General features: G+C 37.7%; 2 protein-coding genes across 3 annotated transcripts in view; one reads left to right on the top strand and one right to left on the bottom strand.

The window, feature by feature from the left end:
- GTF2F2 (general transcription factor IIF subunit 2) overlaps positions 1–21165 on the top strand; it is a 147527-nt gene that overhangs the window by 71988 nt on the left and 54374 nt on the right. Inside the window, exon 5 of the mRNA XM_025478242.2 lies at positions 17101–17182. Coding sequence (XP_025334027.1) covers positions 17101–17182 — 82 coding nt within the window. The remainder of the gene's footprint in view (positions 1–17100; positions 17183–21165) is intronic.
- KCTD4 (potassium channel tetramerization domain containing 4) lies at positions 374–19857 on the bottom strand. Of its 2 annotated transcripts, none has more exons than XM_035704576.2 (2): positions 19809–19857; positions 374–2003 (listed from the first exon to the last, which is right to left on the bottom strand). In XM_035704576.2, exon 2 carries the CDS (start codon positions 1815–1817, stop codon positions 1038–1040), a length of 780 nt encoding a protein of 259 aa, XP_035560469.1. In that variant the 5' UTR covers positions 1818–2003; positions 19809–19857; the 3' UTR covers positions 374–1037. The 2 variants fall into 2 exon arrangements, with proteins under 2 accessions (XP_035560469.1, XP_025334026.1); XM_025478241.3 differs by lacking the exon at positions 19809–19857 and adding an exon at positions 11804–12025.

Genomic DNA, 21165 nt, shown 5'->3' with positions numbered 1-21165 from the left:
TAGCATCAAAATAGATAGTGAAAAGAATACAGTTCTTCATTAAGAATAATGTTTAGTGACGCTCATGTAATATTTTTGAGCTTGAAAAATGAATAGATACTTAGGATGGTTCTGAAAATGAACTCCTTTATTATTTTGATACCACATAATATGTTAGGGCTAAGTTATCCATGCTGTGTTGTAGCTCAGCCTGCAAAGAAAGGAATTTGCTGATTTTTGTCACTTGCAAGACCAGCCAGGGTTACTATAGCCTGCCAGTTGACTACATTAATGCATAAATACTGTGTGAAATCATCAAGTGGTACTCTTTGTTTTGAAAGTGACACATGTAACTTTTTATTATCATTATTAATACAAGCAAAGAAGCTAATAGTGCTTTTTATTTATTTTTTATTGTCATCAAGCAGTTTTCTAGGAATGTTCAGCAAGATGTCAATTCAGCTATAATTCTAGCATGAAATACAGGAACTGTGAATAAGCTTTTGGTGCCTGCTGTTAAAATTAAATCAATAACTTTAATACCTTCTTACAATTACATTTGGTTTCACTATAGCTCTGTCTTAGTACATCTGCACATCTTTTTTGCTCTCAGTAGTTAATTTTTACCAGTTCAGTTTCTCTGTAGTTTTGTAGAAAGGATTAAATCTTACAGCCCCTTAACATATTTTATTACCATTTACTTAAATGAATGACAGATAATGTACATGCTTGTTCATTGTGCAAGTACCCAAGACATTCTGATTGAAAGATAGCTTCAGGAGAAATAAACAAATAGCAAAAGCATTCAGTCTTTATTTACAATATATAGAACATCATTGTTTTCATTTTAAGTATATGAGTCTGGTCAGCTGGAACACCCTTGAGAAGGACATCTTTAGCGATAGAATTTACATACCGTTAGCTCACAGTAATTGATTAGCAGCAGGGCTCTGAGTACAGAGCTGGCCCGACGCACGTTATTTGGGATGCCTTTGATGCTGTGGTTTTCCGAAGCTTGCTGGCTGCATGCTTGTTGCCTTTGTTCGTGACACAAGTAATTACTTGATAAAATGAAGTGCATCGCTGTGAACGATTGACCCTTTGGAACAATCCAGGCTGGTCAGCAGTCTAAAACCACACTTTAAGGCCATCATTATAGCCTCAAACTTCAGAGTTTCCAGGGTACAGACAAAGGTGTTGTCTTCCTTTAGTACAAGTCGAGTGCCATTTTCAGACTTTATGAAGTATTTAAATTGAATGATATTTGATGATATTGAAAACTCCTCTGGAAATCCATCCAGCCTGCTTTTGGACACCAGAACAATGCGAGATTTTATTTTTGATATGAAATCAGGAGCATTACAGAAAATTCTCAGTCCTTGTGAGCGATCGTGGTTATCTGTTATTTCCAAGAAAGTAGTCTCTCTGGGTGTTAGCTGTTCTTTTTCCCACCTGGATTTCACTTCCTCCGCCAGTCCCTTGAGCTGAAAGAATTCTGCTTCTTGTGCAAGAAGTTGATTTTCTCGAAACCCTTCAGGCAGTAGAAGTTCTCCATTTCGTAGGAAGTTTAGGACATGCCTGAAGAGGAGTCCATCCCTGTCTATGAAATAATGACCATCAGCATCAAACGGGCAGAGGATTTTTCCATTTACTATACCTTCAAGGAAAGTGTCTGGGTACTTGGTCAGTGTTTGTTTTTGAGTAATGTATAAATATCCACCAACGTTGAGGGTCATCAGTGTGGATTTGCAGTTCTTTCCTTGGTCAGCATCTTCCAAGCTGTTGTGTTTCCCTTCATACTCCTTTTCTTTTTCTCTTCTGTTTATTTTACGCTCCATTTTTGAAAATGCTATTTCAGCCTGTTCTTCTTGGCTTTGAGATTTTTTAAAAAAGAAACACTACCACACAAGCACGCCTTTATTCAGCCCCAGCCTGGTGATGGAATGGAAATGCTGGCAGCATCGCCTGCTCCGTCAGCTCGGTTTTGCAGTAGGTGGCGTATCAGCTATGTGTGCGGGAGCTTTCTGGAGTAAGATGGGGAAAAAAAAAGAGGATAATTTGCATTTAACTGTGTCGGGGAAGGAATTCGTTGTTTAAAGATTTTCATGTATAGCCTTTTAAGTAATAAAAGTTACACAAAATAAATTGAATTTCCTCTTAGCAGTTAAGCAATTACAAATGTTTAATTCTCCAGCTAAGTTTGAGTGTGTCTCCATTTCTAAATGTCTTTTAGGTTATTGCTCAATCAGGCAGGCTTAATATTGAATAATATTGTTAGCTTTTAGAGAGTAATGTATATTGAATTAATACCATTTTTTAAAAAATAAATCATAAGCAGGACCTAAAGAGGATGTAGGTGGATCGAATCTTTTCTCCTATAAAAAGTCACACATTTCACAGTGGTGTAGTCCTTTTAGAGACCCACATGAGAATGTTTAAATCTGTTATTTGTGACATTGCACTTGAATTTAATTGAGTTTGCGTATGATTCTGATTTAGGGATTTTTAACATGTGAGAAGAAATTTTCTTAATGCCCTTTAACAAAAGGTTCTATTATTTTATTTTTTATCCTAAAGGTAAAACATCAAATATACAGGCTTCTCAGTAGTCATTTACATTTCATTTTGGTAAAGATTTCCTATGGAAAATTCATAAGCTTGTTTTACCCTAAACCTGCACCAGTGCTGAACAAAGACTTGGGCTGCTGTAGAAAATACTATAACTGTGTGCGCGCGTGCGCATTCACACACGCATACATGTGTTTCCAAAGATAAAAGATTAAGAATAATTGCTATAAAATAGTGTCATGGTAAATTTCACTGTTTTTTAAATTGTTATTGGGTCGTTCCCCCCCCCCCCCCCCCCCGTGCTCATAAGGGCCAGACAGCTTTCTTTTCTTTTCTTTTCTTTTCTTTTCTTTTCTTTTCTTTTCTTTTCTTTTCTTTTCTTTTCTTTTCTTTTCTTTTCTTAACTTGGGAACTGGCACAGTGTTGAATCTGGTGTTTTTCCCCTTTCTTTTGTTTGTTTTTTTTTTTTTTTTCCTCCTTCCCTTGTAACTTGCCTTCCAAAGCATTTCAGAGATCTAAGCTTTAATTTCTAGAGTTTAAAGGCCCAGTGGTAAGAAATGTGAACATTCTCCCCAGTACACTATTATTTGACTGGTCTATCTGCTAAATTTTTCTGAGGAACTACATTATTCTCAGAATTAGATTTAATATTAAATTGACTTCTATTATATTAAAGGTATTTTTAAATTACTCAACTGTATGTTAGTGGAAGTATTGGAGTGGAGTCTTCTTAAAATGCTTATCTTGTATTTTCTCTAAACAATGTTAGGTTTTCTTCAGATATAAAGAATTATATCCTTAATTATGACAGGTAACATTAATCACTGAGATTGTCAAAAGATTAGAAATCTAATGCATAAACATTTTTAGAGCTGAGTTTTTGCTTAGAAACCATAAAATTCAACCTCCTCATTTTACCAAAAATAAAATTACATTCTAGAGAGTTTTTTTTTTTAAGATTTTATTTATTTATTCATGAGAGACACAGAGAGAGGGGCAGAGACACAGGCAGAGGGAGAAGCAGGTTCCCTGAGGGGAGCCCGATGCAGAACTCGATCCCAGGACGCCGGGATCATGCCCTGAACCAAAGGCAGATGCTCAACCACTGAGCCACCCAGGTGCCCAGCATTGTAGAGAGTTTTTATTTAGTGTTTTATCTAGAACTTTGCAGCTTATTAGAGGTAAGCCCACACTTGAACTAAACCTTTCTCTCAGTCCTGCATCTTTTAAGAAGAGTTTTTTTTTTTTTTAAATCTTTTTATTTATTTATGATAGTTACACACACAGAGAGAGAGACAGAGACACAGGCAGAGAGAGAAGCAGGCTCCATGCACCAGGAGCCCGATGTGGGATTCGATCCCGGGTCTCCAGGATCACACCCTGGGCCAAAGGCAGGCGCCAAACCGCTGCGCCACCCAGGGATCCCTTTTATTTATTTATTTTTTTTATTTTTTTATTTTTTTTTTTTTTTTATTTTTTATTTATGATAGTCACAGAGAGAGAGAGAGAGAGAGAGGCAGAGACACAGGCAGAGGGAGAAGCAGGCTCCATGCACCGGGAGCCCGATGTGGGATTCGATCCTGGGTCTCCAGGATCGCGCCCTGGGCCAAAGGCAGGCGCCAAACCGCTGCGCCACCCAGGGATCCCCAGGGATCCCTTTTAAGAAGAGTTGATGCTTATATTTTAACGATTTCATGTGTGTGTTGATTTTGTTGTTTTAGAATCAAGTCTTTTTCTGTGGATCTGACTTTTTAAGAGCTATCAAATATATTTTTTTGGTATGGCTTTGGAAATGCATGGGATTCATATGTTTATAGTCACTGTATCATGTTATAAGCAGAATCAACAAAGGCATAAAAGTGTCATTGATAGATCTTGTCTTTATTTTTTAAAAAAGATATTTATTTATTCATTCATTCATTCATCCATTCATTCATTCATGAGAGACAGAGTGAGAGAGAGAGAGGCAGAGACACAGGCTGAAGGAGAAGCAGGCTCCCTGCAAGGAGCCCGATGTGGAACTCAATCCTGGATCACACCCTGAGCCAAAGGCAGATGCTCAATCACTGAGCCACCCAGGCATCCCGATCTTATCCTCTTTAAATGAACTTTATGGAATGTCAGAATCAATAGAACATATGACTGTAGTATAGTGGTGGAACTGGAGGTTTGTATGTTTAAATCAAGTGATGTAGTAGAATACGGTGTAATACTAGACCTTCTTCCTTACACCCTGTTTGGCCCATTTGTGGATGCCTTCGTGGGGAAATAAAGCTAGTGCTGCTAGAAGATGGGCTTTCCCAGGATGGGAAGGTAAGGCAGGGCTACTGCAGGTTGGACTGCTGCCTCTTCAGTAATTACTCCAGAGCTGCCTTAAATTTGCTAACTCACTTCTGGCTTCTGCTGCCTGGTCTTTAAGACCATTGATGCATGTTCTTTGTTTCTGCTGGCTTCCTTGACAGACTCTGAACCTCCCCAGTGTGGCCTCTGACCCTCGATCGCACCTTTTTTTACTCTAGGCTTCACTCTGGTGTTCTTGGCTTCTGCACACCTGACATGTATGATTTGTTTGCCCCCTGTGGCCTGGCAACAATAGTGTAACAAAGGCTTTGTCTTAGTGTTGACTAGAAGTTGATATGAATCCATAGCACTTTTCTTTTGTGTCCCTCTGCCTCCAACTTGCAGTCTTAAAAAAGAAAAATGGCTCCCAGTAGGCCGCATTTTATCCTTGTTTTTCCACATTATCCCCTTTAAAGTAATATGATTGCATCTGACAGAAGTTGCAGGGGGTTGTTGATCATTGCTACCTATTGTGGAACACCTGCCCCTTACGAGAAAGCTAGGCTGTTTTCTTTTTTCTATTCTATTCTAGGTTTGTATTTGCCTGCTTGGGTGGGTGGAGGGTGGGGAAAGCTTGTCCTGGATATTGTCAATCAGGTCCACACAGCTCTAAAATTATAAAAATGGTGCTTAATTACCTATGCCAAGCGAAACATGGTATGATTATCTTTCTCCACCTTGCTGCAGATATAAACTGTAGTTACAGACTGCACTTAATCAGTTCAATGGTTTTAACAAAAGGCTTAACCCACATGTCAAAAATTAGCATCCTTAGATCCACTTGATCACTAGACTTGAGGATTTTTGTCTCCTTTGTAGGCAGAAGGTTGGTGTGTTTTGTTTTGTTTTTAAAGCTAGGGGCCCTGTTTTCTACTTAGTATCCCAGACCTTTATTAGAGTTACAGCATCTCTATCTTAAACATCAGTAATCACACATATAAAAGAGAACTTTAGCCAACTTTGAGATTTAAACAGTACCACTATTAGGTTTTTGGTGTAAGTATATCCGTTAGGCCCAGTGCCTAATTATATTCTAGCAAAACCTTCCACTAATATGATGATGCTAATCCTTCACTACCTGCTTTAGACAGGACTTATTCCAGGCCAGTGGGAGGAGTTTCCATCTTATCTACCAGCTCCTGGTGGAAAATGAGGTCATTGTCATTGCCATGATTGACACAGGATGTCATCATAATATATGCTTGCTCCATTTATATGCCATGGAAGGAAGTAGAACCTCACCAAGAAGGTATCTTTCTTGGTTGGAAGATACAAAATTTTATAATCCCCCCCACCCCCCAAGCTCAATATATCTCTCCTCCATGAAATTCAAATACTCCTTTTTAAGGAAAGTCTTAGGAGCTGCCTTTAAAATAAGAACATTGCTTAGGGGGATCCCTGGGTGGCGCAGCGGTTTGGCGCCTGCCTTTGGCCCAGGGCGCGATCCTGGAGACCCAGGATCGAATCCCACATCGGGCTCCCGGTGCATGGAGCCTGCTTCTCCCTCGGCCTGTGTCTCTGCCTCTCTCTCTCTCTCTCTGTGACTATCATAAATAAATAAAAATTGAAAAAAAATATATTTAAAAAAAAAAAACATTGCTTAGGACGCCTGGGTGGCTCAGTGGTTGAGTGTCTGCCTTCGTCTCAGGGCGTGATCCCGGGTCCGGGGATCAAGTTCCGCATCCGGTTCCCCACGAGGAGCCTGCTTCTCTGTCTATGTCTATCTCTCTCTCTCTCTCTCTCTGTACCTCTCATGAATGAATAAATAAAATCTTTAAAAAAAATAAAGTAAGGACATTGGGGGTGCCTAGGTGGCTCAGTCAGTTAAGCACCTGCCTTTGGCTCAGGTCATGATCTCTGAGTCTTAGGATTGAGCCCTGCATGGGGTTCCCTGCTCAGCAAGGGAGTCTGCTTCTCCCTCTCCCTCTGCTCTTCCCCCCACTTATGTTCTCTCTTTCTCTCATAAATAAGTAAAATCTTTAAAAAAATAAAATAAAATAACATTGTGCTTCTGTCTCCACCTATACCAGATCTTTTTGGTTGATTTTACCTCTGTGTTTTCTGCCTTTTAAAAAAATTTAGTTCCCATTACCTCAGAAAGAAAGTAAAAGTAACTATAGTTAGTGCAACTGCTGTCAATTTCTTATTAAATCTGGCACTCTGTCTCTGCCTTAGATTTCCCCATATTTTTTTCAAGCTTATTGATCTGTGTCTTTCTGTCCCACTTGAATTTGATGCCCAGCTACCTGACTCCATGATGATAGCTTTATCTGTTCATGTTCCGAAATCTGGCAATCCCTTGGCCGTCTTACTTTCATGTCCTCTGATGCCTTCTTGCCTTGAACTATGGCTTTCATAAGCTAAGCTTCTCTTTTTTCATGTGTGCCTTACCTCTTCTTCCTAGCCTCCTATAAATAGCATTTAATAGGAGAAACATTTATTTTGATATTCAGCTATGACCATTTTACTTTAGTCTCTGTGTTTAAAAAAAAAGTTAATTGAAAATTAAAAAAATTTTTACTGTAATGTATTAACACTTTAAGAATCAAGAATTTTTCCATGTTAATCTAATTCTGTTCTGATGCCGAAAGTTTAGTTTTGAAATATAAAGTCATCTGCATTAGATGTCGTCTGGCACTGGGATTGTATTAACACAAATGCTACCTCTCCTACCTTATGGAGTTGATTGGCCACAGTATCTAACCAACTAAGCAGAGTGCATGAATCCTTCTAGGGCTCACTGGATAAACCTCTGGCAGGAAGGTGATATGGATGGGTAATTCTAGTCAGATGAATAAATTTGTGAATGTTTTGTATTGAAAGTTTGAACTGAGTCTTGAGAGAAGCCTGGGAATCTTTCCCATATTGGCAAAACTCATTTGAGAATTATAGAAAAGAATAAAGCACTATGTATTAAAAGGAGCACAAATAAAAATGACAGATTAAATGAGAACTTGAAGCAAAATTCCATTCCACATTTCTTTGCTTTTTATTAATTATGGAGATGACTCTAAAAACAATTTACAAATCATATTAATTCGTATTTTAAATATGGAAGATGGGTATTTCAGGGAAAGCAGTGTTTTATAATTACATAAGCAGAAGTCATTTAAGTTTTTTAAAATGAATTTTATCTTTTTTGAAGTGTAGCCTATGCATTATTATTCACTGGAAAATTCTATTGTAACCAGATGAGCAAAGCACTTTCATGAGCCATCAAATGAACATTGAAATTATATTATTGTATAGAACTCATTTTCATAGTGCTATTTGGCAAAATGCAGTTTTGCCTTCTCTTTAGGAAGAAGATATTTTTAAAATCTCTACAATCTCAAAATGAGGGACATTACTTTGAAAACTTGTAAAGGTAATATTATTATGAAATCAGTGACCAGAGGCACTTGGGTGGCTCAGTCAGTTAAACATTCGACTCTTGATTTCGATTCAGGTCATGATCTCATGATCAAGAGATGGAGCCCCACATCATGCTCCTCGCTCAGTGGGGAGTCTGCTGAAGATTCTGTCTCTCTTTCTCTACCCTTTCCCCCTGCTTATGCATGCTCTCTCTCTCAAATAAATAAATAAATAAATAAATAAATAAATAAATCTGTAAAAAAAGAAAAAGCAGTCTATGACCAAAAAATTCTCTGCTCCTAAATGCTGTCCCCTACCACTCACTATTCCTTCTGTTATCCTCTTTAGATTCTCTTGTGTCTTTATTGATTAGATGGTGTGGAGGAAAGAGAAGGGGACCTGAACAGCAGGCCTATCGGATATGATGGTTCATTTGAGCAAGTGCAGTTTCTTAGAGAGTATAGTGATCGTAAATTAGGGATGGAGAACTCTTTCATGTTGCACATTTTTTCACAACCAGCATTTCTGAAATCAGAGTAGGTCTTAAAATCATAGCAGTGTTAAGTCTTAGTGGCATATAAAATAATGTATATTATGGTTGATGCTGTCTTAGAGTTGATGAAATATTTGAGCTGTTTTGTAAGCTACTACCTTCATATCACCAGAAAATAAGATTAGTAGAGATACAAGAAAAAGAAGAAAGGGGGCCTGGGGGTGAGGAACAATATTAGGGCAGCAGATTTAAACACTGAGTACTGCATATTAGAATTATCTACTAACATAAAAATACCACCATCTCTTGTCCTCACAAGCCAGTTAGAATAGGCTTTGGGCCTAGTAGTTCATAAAAAGCTCCCCAGGTAATTCTAATGATCAAACAGAGTTGAAGAACCACCATATTAAGGAAATGGATGAGTTCAGGAAAGGGAACTTATCCCAGAGGAATTCTTAATGATGGGGACATAATTTCTAGCCTGTAGTTGTGAGGATACTTACTTAACTAGTAAAGTATCTTGAAATTCATAAAGAACTGAACTAATAGGGATGCCTTGGGGGCTCAGTTGTTGAGTGTCTGGGTCGTGATCCCAGAGTCCTGGGGATTGAGTCCCGCATCGGGCTCCCTACAGGGAGCCTGCTTCTCCCTCTGCCTGTGTCTTTGCCTTTGCCTTTCTTTCTGTGTCTCTCATGAATAAATACATAAAATCTTAAAAAAAAAAAAATGAACTAGTATATGGCATACTACTATTACCAATTAAACATAGTGAAGACAACAGGAGTTACTGAAGCTGAAATTAATGAAACTTGAATCATTTTAGTTGATTTAAAAATATGTGCCCTTGAATCATCTGTAAGTATTTCATTAATATTTTATTCCTCAACTATATATTGCAGTCTTTCTAAGTGTAAGAGTTTGTATTTTTCTTCCTTCGTATCACCCATCATATCCAGCACAGTGTTTGGTACTATTTAATAATAATAGAGCATTATGGTGAAAGTCTGTTCTGTTGGAGACTTAATCTTTCCTGGAAGGATTTGTTTGTTGTTTTTTTTTTTTTTTTTATCCATTTAATCACTTTTGCTATTGTTTTTAAATTATCTCTAATTTCAAGTGCAGCAGCCAAAACTGAATTGCACCCTTTGATGAAGGTCTAACTAAAATAAACTTATGGTATTAGGATTTTCCTGCCCCTTTTCATTTATTATTACAGCACAACATTACTTCATGTTTTTTTTATAAAGCTGTATTTCATTTCTGAGTTTTATCCAGCCTCTTATTCTTGAAAGCAACTTTGAGATTAGAGATTATGTCTGTTTATACAAAATGTCATGTATTCAAGAGGTTTTTAGGGATGCCTGTGTGGCTCAGCGGTTGTGTCTGCCTTTGGCTCAGGGCATGATCCTGGAGTTCCGGGATCGAGTCCCACATCAGGCTTCCTGCAGAGAGCCTTCTCCCTCTACCTATGTCTCTGCCTCTCTCTCTCTCTCTCTCTCTCTCTCTGTCTCTCATGAATAAATAAAAAAATAATTTTTTTAAAAGAGGTTTTTATGTTGGCTAATTATATGATGATCATAAAGGAGACCATAATCTGAAGTAGAGGAGGAGCAATAAATAACTTGTGGACTTGCTTTATAAACATTAAAACAGAAAAATATTTGTTCTTAAGAAGCTCATTCAGTAAGTTATTTCTTTGATCAGAAGTCTGTTACGGGAAGAAAAAAAAAAAAAAAAGTCTGTTACGGAACAGCCTGGGTGGCTCAGTAGTAGTTTAGCGCTGCCTTCAGCCCAGGGTGTGATCCTGGAGACCCAGGATCAAGTCCCACGTCAGGTTCCCTACATGGAGCCTGCTTCTCTCTCTGCCTGTGTCTCTGCCTCTCTCTCTCATTCTCTCTCTCTCTCTTCTGTGTGTCTTTCATGAATAAATAAATAAAATCTTTAAAAAAAGTCTGTTATGGCTTCTGTAGACTGATAGAACAGTTCACATTCCTTTGAGCCTTTAAGGCCTCCATCTTTTCTTTCTTTTTTTTTTTTAAGATTTATTTATTTATTATTAGAGAATGTGAGTGAGTAAGCATGGGGGAGGGTGAAGGGAGAGGAAGAGAATCATAAGCAGACTCCCCGCTGAGCACCAAGCCCGACATGGCTTGATCTCATGACCCTGAGATCATAACCTGAGCCGAAATCAAGAGTCAGATGTTTTATCAATTGAGCCACCCATGTGTCCCCCAAGGCTTCCATCTTTGATTTTGTACTTTAGCCAAAAACTTTTCTTCCTACTCCTGGGCAGCCATTCTTGTCATGGACAGATACTTTTTTGATCAGCAATACAGTGTCCCTTGTATAGGAAGGTACATACAGGCTTCTTTCTTCCAGTCCATAGTTGAAGAGTAGAACTATAAGTGAGGAAGTTGAGATGTTTTCTAAATCTTAAGTCTAGTCCTTAAAATACGGCTTCAGGATTTGGTTAGAATTGGGAATTTCGTGTATTAGGCATATTTGTAATTTGAATATTTTATGAAAACATTATATAAATAGGTAACTTTGGGGAATATTTATATGATTGCTCATTTGTTACTTTTTTTTTTTTTAATTTTTATTTATTTATGATAGTCACAGAGAGAGAGAGAGGCAGAGACACAGGCAGAGGGAGAAGCAGGCTCCATGCACCAGGAGCCCGATGTGGGATTCGATCCTGGGTCTCCAGGATCGCGTCCTGGGCCAAAGGCAGGCGCCAAACCGCTGTGCCACCCAGGGATCCCTCATTTGTTACTTTTGAGGTGAATAATCAATTCTTAACTCTGTAGATTTACTGAAACTAGACATGATCTTAAATTCCTAATTTTTTTTGTAGATATTAGAACATCGATTCACAAATTTGAATAGAATAAGGATCGCCCTCTTAATAATGTAGAGATTGCAAGTTTGCCTAACTGGTTTGTTAAGTATATATATATTAAGTATATATTGATAGGCCTTACCCTGTGAATCACAGGCAAAAAATTTCCGTGAAAAGATTTTAAATGAAAAGATTGGAAACTAGTAGAAATATTAAAAATGGCTTACCTCTTAGATTCACCTGCTCTTTAGAAGTGTTTTTTCTTCAGTCCTTTTCCAGATGATAGATAACAGGTGTGATATAAATAGAATCAAGAGAGTAGCTTCAAAAGTCATAAGGAATAGTCCAAAGTCTTGGTCGTAGCCCACTTATCTGTGTGTTAACTGGAGCCAGAAGTGCTCTTAAAGTCCTCCACATTGAACTGGATCCAGAGTGGCCTTGGAAAAGAATGCCTGTAACTTCCTGATGCCTAACATCTTCCTAACATACCTGCCATCATTAATTACATGCCAGTGCTAATAACTCCCTCCCTGCCTGCTTATTACTGTAATTTGTTTCAACAAGGCTTGCCCTTATCACGTGTAAAAAAGTGCCTGTCAGTCATTTTTCTTGAGTTCTTCAGCATAGTTTATCTCAGTTGAGATAAAGAGCAAGAAGGTCTAGCTTAGAGCAGAAGTTTCTGGACACTATGTTGTTGTTGTTGTTCCAAGAAACAGTTTCTAATTTCTCCTCAAAGAAAATCTAATTATATCTAAATCTTTTAGAAAGTATAAGTACAAACAAAATAAACACTTAATGAAATAATAAAAACATCTCCAGTTGGAAGAGGAGGTCAGTTTTTTTTTTTTGTTTTTTGTTTTTTTTTTTGTTTGTTTTTTTTTAGGAGGTCAGTTTTTTAAGTGAAAGAGAATTGGAACTAGATCTCAGATTTTTTATGGTATATGTTTTGTATACTTCCCCTTTAAATTTTTTCTCAGTTTTTTTCTGCAAGTAATAGGCTATAGATAAAAATTCTATTGCCAATGATGTGTGTTCATACGCATTGAGTCTTTTGGTTACAAGTAACACAAACCAGTAAGAAAATGGACCTAGCAAAAAAGGTGGTGGAGAGAGAAGATTTAGAAAAGATTCTAGAATATTTCCCAGAATCCAGTTCTGGTACTGGTCCCTTAGTGTGAGTATCATAGAAAGGGGGACATGTACATGGAGAGAGAGAGGGAGGAGACCAAAGCTATTGTTCGCTCTGTTCTCATCACCCTCAGTGTCCTTCTGCCGCTCCTCCCTGTCTGAATTCTATTTTTCAGATCCAGCACAAACATTGCTTTATCATAGCTTCTCTTGGTCCTTAGCTAAACATTACCTCTTTGTGTGTGGGGGCATGTATGTGTGTGTGTGTGTTAATCTCAGTACTCTGTGTGTGTCACCTATAACCCTTAAAAACTTCGTCTTTGTGCAGTAGAGTCCCACAGCCCATAGAGAAGGATCAGTAGTCTGTCAGGTAAATTCAAAAGTAGAGAATCAGAAAATGATTTAACATGCATTCCTACTGCCTTAAACATTTTACCTTAAGAGTTAAAATGTACACTTAGCTACCAGTATGCATGTAGGATAAGGCCTTTGGTTTCAGTATAATATGCTGACAGAGCGTCTGCTTTCTCTTTCTTGGGAAAATTCAACCCATAATATAGACTTACAATTATGGCTTCTTAGAAAGGAGCAAGGATTTTTTTTTTTTTTAAAGACTTTATTTTTATTCATGAGAGACACAGAGAGAGAGAAAGAGAGAGGCAGAGACACAGGCAGAGGAAGAAGCAGGCTCCGTGCAGGGTCCCCAGGATCACGCCCTGGGCTCAAGGCGGTGCTAAACTGCTGAGCCACCCAGGCTGCCCAGGAGCAAGGATTTAAACACTGAAACAACATGAATGCAGAATCCTTTTAAACTTTGATGTTTCTCTTCTAGTCTCCTGTTAGCTCTCCAGTACCTACTTTGACAGTAGTTTTTTAAAGCAATTTACTTTTATATTGTCTTGCCAAAGTATTAAACCTGATTTTCATAGAAACATCTCCTTCCCCCATACTCATAATTGATGGTATTATATAATATATAATCAAATTGCATAATTACTAACAGTAAAACTAGCATAAACAAGTTCTAATATAGTTAGAGCAGAAGTGTGTGGGAGTACTAGAGATGAACCTAACTACCCACTATGGGCAAGCTGTGGACATCTGTCACTGTGTTTAAAAGCATTGGTAATCTCTAAGTGGGGTAAGTGGAGGCCTATTAAAAGTGATTCTGGTGTATTATAATGATTTATATATCTATCATAGCTTCCTACTAGACCAGCAGCTCTCAAAATGTGATCTGAAAACTTTTGGGTAGAGGGATTCCTGAGACCTTTTCCAGGGGTCTGTGAAAATCAAAACCAGTATTCATAATAATACCAAGCCTTTCTGCCCTTTTCAGTTCTGTTTTTCTAAATGTTTCTTAGTATTAGTATCTAATATGATAAATAGGAATAGATAAAAACCCACATAAAAGCTCTTTGGGGGGCCTCAATAGTTTTTAAGGATATATGTCACAGAATTATTTGAATGGCCACACAAGACTCTGTACTCCTTAAGGACAGGAACTATGTTCTGTTTATCTTTGTTATTCCTGATGTGTTTCAAGTATTTATGATCTTTTAAACTGGACCAACAAACTGGTTTTAAGTAAGGGTTCCCGTATTAATTAATATGATCTGTAATAAACAGCAGTGCTGTGCAAGTGGGTGCTTTCAAATGCCTTTATTTTCTTTCCCAAATGCCTTTAAAATATAATACAGTATTTAATATTTTCCCCCTGAAATCTTAGGCAACTTTTGAAGAAGAAAAGAAGCATGGTTAGTGGAAAGAACATGAAAACATTTTCCTATGAGGCTCTAAAAAGTGTGTGAAGGTTTTAAGTCTTGCTTAGTAGACTTTATCATAAGTAAATTGGCTTTTTAAAATTTATTTAGAAGGAGAACGGGAATGAGCTAACAGAGATGTGTTATTTAAGAGCAGCCAATCAGTGGGAAAATTCATTGCTGGTGATTAAGACTTTTCTTTCACTTGAGAAGCATCGGAAAGCTATTTTATGTTTGGAAAGGGGATATGATGGACAGAAAATTATGGTTTGGAGAAGTGAATTTTACTGCTTTGTAAGAGTGACCTTGATTGAAGAATAGTGATGAGGGTAGTGGCCAAGTTGATATGGGCAGATGCTTTGGATACTTCTTACTCTTTCAGGTATTCTATGGAGAACATTGATAGCAGAATCCTTTAACTAAAAATTAAATTAAGCCTTTCTGCCTGAAGTAGATACTGCTTTATATAAGTGGGGAAACATTTACAGATGTTATTAACAGATAGCTCTTTTAGTATTCAACATTAAAAAACACATGGATACATAAGTAAGTTATTTTCAGGGATGGTATGGTAGTCTAAGTTTATTTTGTTTTTTAAAAAGGATTAATTTATGAGGATTTTAGAGGACTTTCTTATGCATTTAAGATACTTTATACGTAGAAATTTCCCAAATCTTGCTATTGTTATGACAGTAACTTTTCTAGATAGAACTTTCAGCTTCAGTGAAAAGGCAAACTCAAATATAAGATTTGAGAAATTCAAATTTTAATCCCAATCTTACTAAATCAATTAAGATTATTTTTAGGCCTTTAAATCTAATATAAAATAATTATGGCTTTATTTCTTTTTGCATTTTGGTATAAGATAGGCATGCTTCTCATCATTCTTTTTTCCAGACATCCAATAGCCTGTACTTGAGATTGGTTGCATGTGTTGCGTTGAGGGATTCCTAAACTATTGGATTTCACATGCATTCACAGTTAGAGGCTACAATAAGGAGTCTCCTGGAGTTTGAAGACAAAAATCAAGAAAAGTCACCATAAGGAAGATTTTCTAACGTAAATCATGTGGGCATGATACTATCTGCACTCTACATTTTGGCCCGCTTATTCCCCCCTTGCAAACTGTATGCTTCTTAAAAAGAGTGCTGCCATGTCTTACTCATCTTTGATTCCAAATGCTTAGATAGATGGTGCCGTTTATGTAGTAGGCACTTAGTTAATGTTAAGGGAATGCATGAAGTCATTTACCCTAAAGAGATGAATCATAAATACATTGCTGATGAGCCAAGGGATTTTCCTGAATCTCTTCAAAGCCTGGGTGAATTCTCATGGAATTAAGACTGAACCATAGCATCCTTTTTTTTTTTTTTTTAAGTTTTTATTTATTCATTGAGAGACACACAGAGAGAGACAAAGACATAGGCAGAGGGAGAAGCAGGCTCCATGCAGGGAGCCTGATGCCGGACTCAATCCCGAGACTCCAGGATCACACCTCTGGGCTAAAGGCAGGCGCTAAACCGCTGAGCCACCCAGGCATCCCTGAACCATAGCTTCCTAATCATAATTCTACAGTTCCAGACTGTAGGAGAGCTGGTGCCATCATGGGATAGTCCTATATGTACTATCAAAATAAGGTCTGTAAAGTGACTTTACCACAGTGTTTGGTGCCTAATAGTCATGTAGTAAATGCACCTTTATGGTTTCTCTTGAATTTTGTGTCACGGTCACCATAACATTTCTTACTAATGGTAGGAAAAATTGCCCTTCTGTTTGGACAAGTATCCATAGCAGTTAAAGCTCTAATTTGGACACACTCAGGTTAATAAATCTGCTAGAAAATAGAAGTCAGAGCAACTGGCAAGCAAAGCTGGTACAAAGTATAGCCTAGACAATGACCTGCCCAGTGTACAGTATTTTCTAGGCTAGCTATTTTAGTCACAGTATATTCTAGAATTTTATTTGCTTACATATATCTGCATATACCCACTCATACATGTATATATTATCTTTGATTTTAGCGGTTTAGACTAGCTGGGTTTTCAGAAGTTACTTCTCTACCAAAGATGATACAGCGTCCACACCCTTCAAATTTCTTTAATTTGATTTTATGCTCCATTAGCCACCCTCTTTAGAAAGAGTTAAGTAGGGATCCCTGGGTGGCGCAGCGGTTTGGCGCCTGCCTTTGGCCCAGGGCGCGATCCTGGAGACCCGGGATCGAATCCCACATCGGGCTCCCGGTGCATGGAGCCTGCTTCTCTCTCTGCCTATGTCTCTGCCTCTCTCTCTTTCTCTCTCTGTGACTATCATAAATTAAAAAAAAAAAAAAAAAAAGAAAAAGAAAGAGTTAAGTATCTAAACGTTGTTAATGGCAAGGGGCTGCAACAGCCCAGTAAACAAAGCCTGACAAGTTCAGTTTTTACTAGCCAGGAGTAAGCTTTTTTTCTATTCTGACTAATGATGCTACTGTAAACTTACAAGTATTCCTTTTGTTTTTTTACTATTATTGATTTTTATTACTACGTTTAATTCTAATCATTATTACCGTGGTTAGTATGTCAAAGTAAAATTTTGAAAATGATCAGTGTTATCTCTGAATACATTTGTCAATTATTTTTTTCTTTCCATTCAAGATAAACTTTCATTGGAAGGAATTGTGGTACAAAGAGCTGAATGCCGACCTGCTGCCAGTGAAAACTACATGCGATTAAAGAGGTTGGTGTTTTTTAACTTTAAAATAATACCTGATATTTCCTTTGGGAGCTTGAAATACATATATTAGATTGCTTATTAACTGCCTGAAAACAGTAGTTATGTTGAAAGTTTTTTCTTCAAAGGCTGTTTGGTTTTAAAAATAAGAACAAACTTCTAGCTATAAAATAAATAAGTCTTGGGGATATAGTGTACAGTAGGTGACTCTAGTTAACATTATTGTTTTATGTATTTGAAAGTCGTTTAGAGAATAGCTCTCGGGATCCCTGGGGGGCTCAGCAGTTTGGCGCCTGCCTTCGGCCCAGGGCATGATCCTGGAGTCCCGGGATCGAGTCCCACATCAGGCTTCCTGCATGAAGCCTGTTTCTCTCTGCCTCTCTCTCTGTGTGTCTCTCATGAATAAATCTTAAATCTCATGAATAAATCTTATGAATAAATCTTAAATCTCATGAATAAATCTTAAAAAAGCTCTCAAAAGTTCTCATCACAATAAGAATAAGAAAATTGTAAATGTGGTGACAGATTAACCAGACTTATTGTGGTGATCATTTTGCAGTGTATGTATGTTTCAAGTCATTATGTTGTATACATGAAACGAATATGTCAGTTATACTTCAATTAAAAACAAACAAACTACAAACCCAAGTAAGAGTTTCTTTGGCAAGGGAACTTTGAGAACCTGGGCAGTTTATTTGGGATGTTTAAGCTGTTCTCTTAATATAACCTGGAATCAAACTTCTAATACTTCTTTTTCTAGTCCTCTTTATAGATCTTGATTCTCTAAAGACATGTAATAAGATATTTGTACTATTTTATTTTTAAAGGCTGTAATTTTCCCATAATGAACATTTCTAAAATACTATACAGTATAAAGCTAGTTGCTAGAATATCATCCTTTTCTCTTGATTTACAGAGAACTTTGTCTAAACTTTCTACTTTGAGATTTCTCATAAGGTCCTCCCTCTCCCGACTGTTGTACATGGTTAACCTTTTGTAATTAATATTTGAAGATGATGATCTTAAATTCTTGATACTCCAAATTTTATGAGTTTCAAAGAGCTGGGTTTTTTTTTTAAACCCCAAAGAATGTGTTTTGATTTTTTTTTTTTATTTTAAGTAACTCTATACCACCTATGGGGCTTAAATTCATAGCCCTAAGATCAAGAGTCTCATGCTCTATTGACTAAGCCAGCCAGGCTCCCCTTGTTTTATACTTTATATTGAATGTATTTCAACCCCATGTACTTTAGAATTATAAATTTGTTCATTCAGTCAGCATTTACTGTGTGAAAGAGTAGCAGACAAAACAGACAAAACACTCTGCCTTCGTGGAACTTATATTTTAGGGGATTATAGCTAGACAGAGCTCATGATGGGGAACACATTCTTCAGATGGTCTCAGTAGCCTCTCTGGATATCAGTGTTCTCACAGATAAAAGTGGCTGCTTGAGGGGTGCCTGGGCATGCAGCTCTTGATTTGGGCTCAGGTCATGGCCCCAGGGTCATGGGATTGAGCCCTGAGTCAGGCTCCCCAGTCAGCATGGAGTCTGCCTAAAGATTCTCTCTCCCTCTCCCTCTCCCTCTACCCCCATGCTCGTACTCTCTTTCAAATAAATAAACATCTTTTTTAAAAAGAAAAAAAAAGTGACTGCTTGAGCTGTATCCTCTCTGATGTCGCATCATCTTTTTAATTTCCCCCCTTTCTCAATTAGATTAGAGTGTGTCTCCCAGGAGCAAAACAAAGAGACTGTTTTCTTGTCCAATAATTCTTCTCATTTAAATGCCTCCCCAGGGCAAATAAAAGGATGACAATCAAAATGAAAATTTTTTATAACTGAAAATAACTTTGGAACACGGGCAGGAGGGGTTTCTCTCTTTGTGTTTAGCCTATAAAATCAATCATACAAGGCGTGTTTTTGAAGACTTACTTTTTCAAATAACTACTTAAATTGGAAAATACAAAATCTGGTTGCTGAGCTGCTTGCCAAGATCTTTTTTTTTTTTTTTTTAATTTTTTGTGGTCCTAATTTTCTCTAAAGGTTTCTAAAGATTTCTGGTTGCCTGTTGTGTTAATGAAATGGCTACTTTCTCACAGAAGATACAAAAATTGTTTAGCCTTTTGAGTATACCGTCATTACATATTTCAGTTACTTAAGTGACTTCAGGAAACAGGGTGATTGAGGAGATGATAATTCTGTGAGTTTCATATGCATGCATAAAGGCTTGAGGAAGATATTGGGGACCTCTGTGTAGCTCTGCAAGCCTGGAATGCAGCATTTGTTTGAGGTAGAACAAACAGAAGCTCCAGCCTAGAACTCTGTTTTGAGCTCCAAACTTATATATCTAAATACCTTGGTTGAATGTCCAATAAGCATTTTAGATACATGAAAAACTATTCTCCCAGACTTTCCCCTCAAACTTGCTCTACCAGTGGTCTTTCTCATCTGAGTTAGTACAAACTCTGTTCTCCTGTTTTCTCAGTCCAAAAATCCTGGTTACATTCTTGAGTCCTCTCTCACACCCTACATCCAGTATGTCAGAAAACTCATATTGACTGTATCTTCAAAATATTACACATCTACAGTCAGACCATTTCGCACCACCCATATGATCTGCCCTTCCGTCTCACCTCAATCACTGCAGTAGCCTCCTAGCAGCATTCCTGCTTCTGTCCGTGCTCCACTGTAGTCTACTGGCAGCACAGTAGCCAGAGCAGTTCTTCTAAAATCTGTCAAGTCATGCCATTCCTCTGTTCACAGGTCACTTGCAATGCTTCCTGTATTACTCACAGTAAAATTTGAGTCCTTAGAGTTCTCTGCAGGAATCTACATGATCACTCTCCTACTCCTTCCCACTTCTCCCCATCCTTACCTCTGCTCCTCTTGCTCCCCTTCACTTACTCTGCTTTAACCACCCTGATCTAACAGTCATGAGCACTCTAGACACTTCCATATTAGGGCCTTTACACCAGATTTTCTTTTCCAGGTGAAACATCCTTTCTGCAGATAACTGCATGGTTCACTCCTTGCCTCTTCACTCCTTTGCCTCAGATTCTACTTTTCCAATAGGCCTACCCTGGCCAACTTACTTCTTTCTATATTTGTATTTTCTTATAGACATATCCCTCCTAATATACTATATAATTTACTTACATTTATTGCCAACTTTGCCCTAATGTAGTTTTTAAACATCCATAGTTGGTTCTTTGGTGGTATGTCTGTGTGTGCATGCACATGCACACAATCATCTGTTTTGTTCACTTAAACACACACACACACACACACACCCAAATGCTTAGAATAGTTTGTGATGGGCACCTCAGGTGTCTCAGTCGGTTAAGCATCTACCTTTGGCTCTCGTCATGATCTCAGGGTCCTGGGATGAACTCCGAGTCTGGCTCCCTGCTCAGTGGGGAGTCTGCTTCTCCCTCTCAACTCTGCCCTTCCCACCCCCACCCCCACTCATGTGAGTGCTCTCTCTATCAAATAAATCTTTAAAAAAAAAAAAAAGAATAGTTCATGACATGTAGATGTAGTAAGTGGTTAGTATTTGTTGTGTGAGTAAATGGCAGGAGAGATGGCTTAAAATATTAAAGACCTTTATATTCTTGCTAAATTATCTGTTAAAAAGTCTTATAATGCCTTGATAAGAAATTTGAAATTTGTGCTTTGACCATTAGGGAGGTACTGAAAAATTCTAAGCTGTATGGAAAACAAAGGGATTTGTGTTTGTAGAGTTCATTCTGGCCATAATGTAAGACTGAAAGCAGGGAGGGAAGCTAGAGGCTGTCATAATAACCCAGGTACAAAATGTCTAAATGGCTAAACACAGTAGTTCTAGTCAGAAGGAAATGAAAGACTAGGTTCTGAGGATATTTGGAGGTAGTCGATGGAACTTAATGAACCCATCTCTTACTTTAAATGGTTGTGGGATAGGGGATTTCTCTAGGACCAGACTGATGGTGGTGGTTCTTGTGTTGTGGCCTG

This window comes from Canis lupus, chromosome 22 (assembly GCF_003254725.2).
Source record: "Canis lupus dingo isolate Sandy chromosome 22, ASM325472v2, whole genome shotgun sequence".
In the NCBI taxonomy this organism is placed as follows: domain Eukaryota; kingdom Metazoa; phylum Chordata; class Mammalia; order Carnivora; family Canidae; genus Canis; species Canis lupus.
The sequence above is the reverse complement of the archived record's forward strand: the minus strand, read 5'-3'. Positions and strand labels throughout refer to the sequence as shown.

Excerpts from the sequence above, each read along its gene's own strand:
- KCTD4 (XM_035704576.2), bottom strand. The coding sequence starts at position 1,817 with ATGGAGCGTAAAATAAACAGAAGAGAAAAAGAAAAGGAGTATGAAGGG.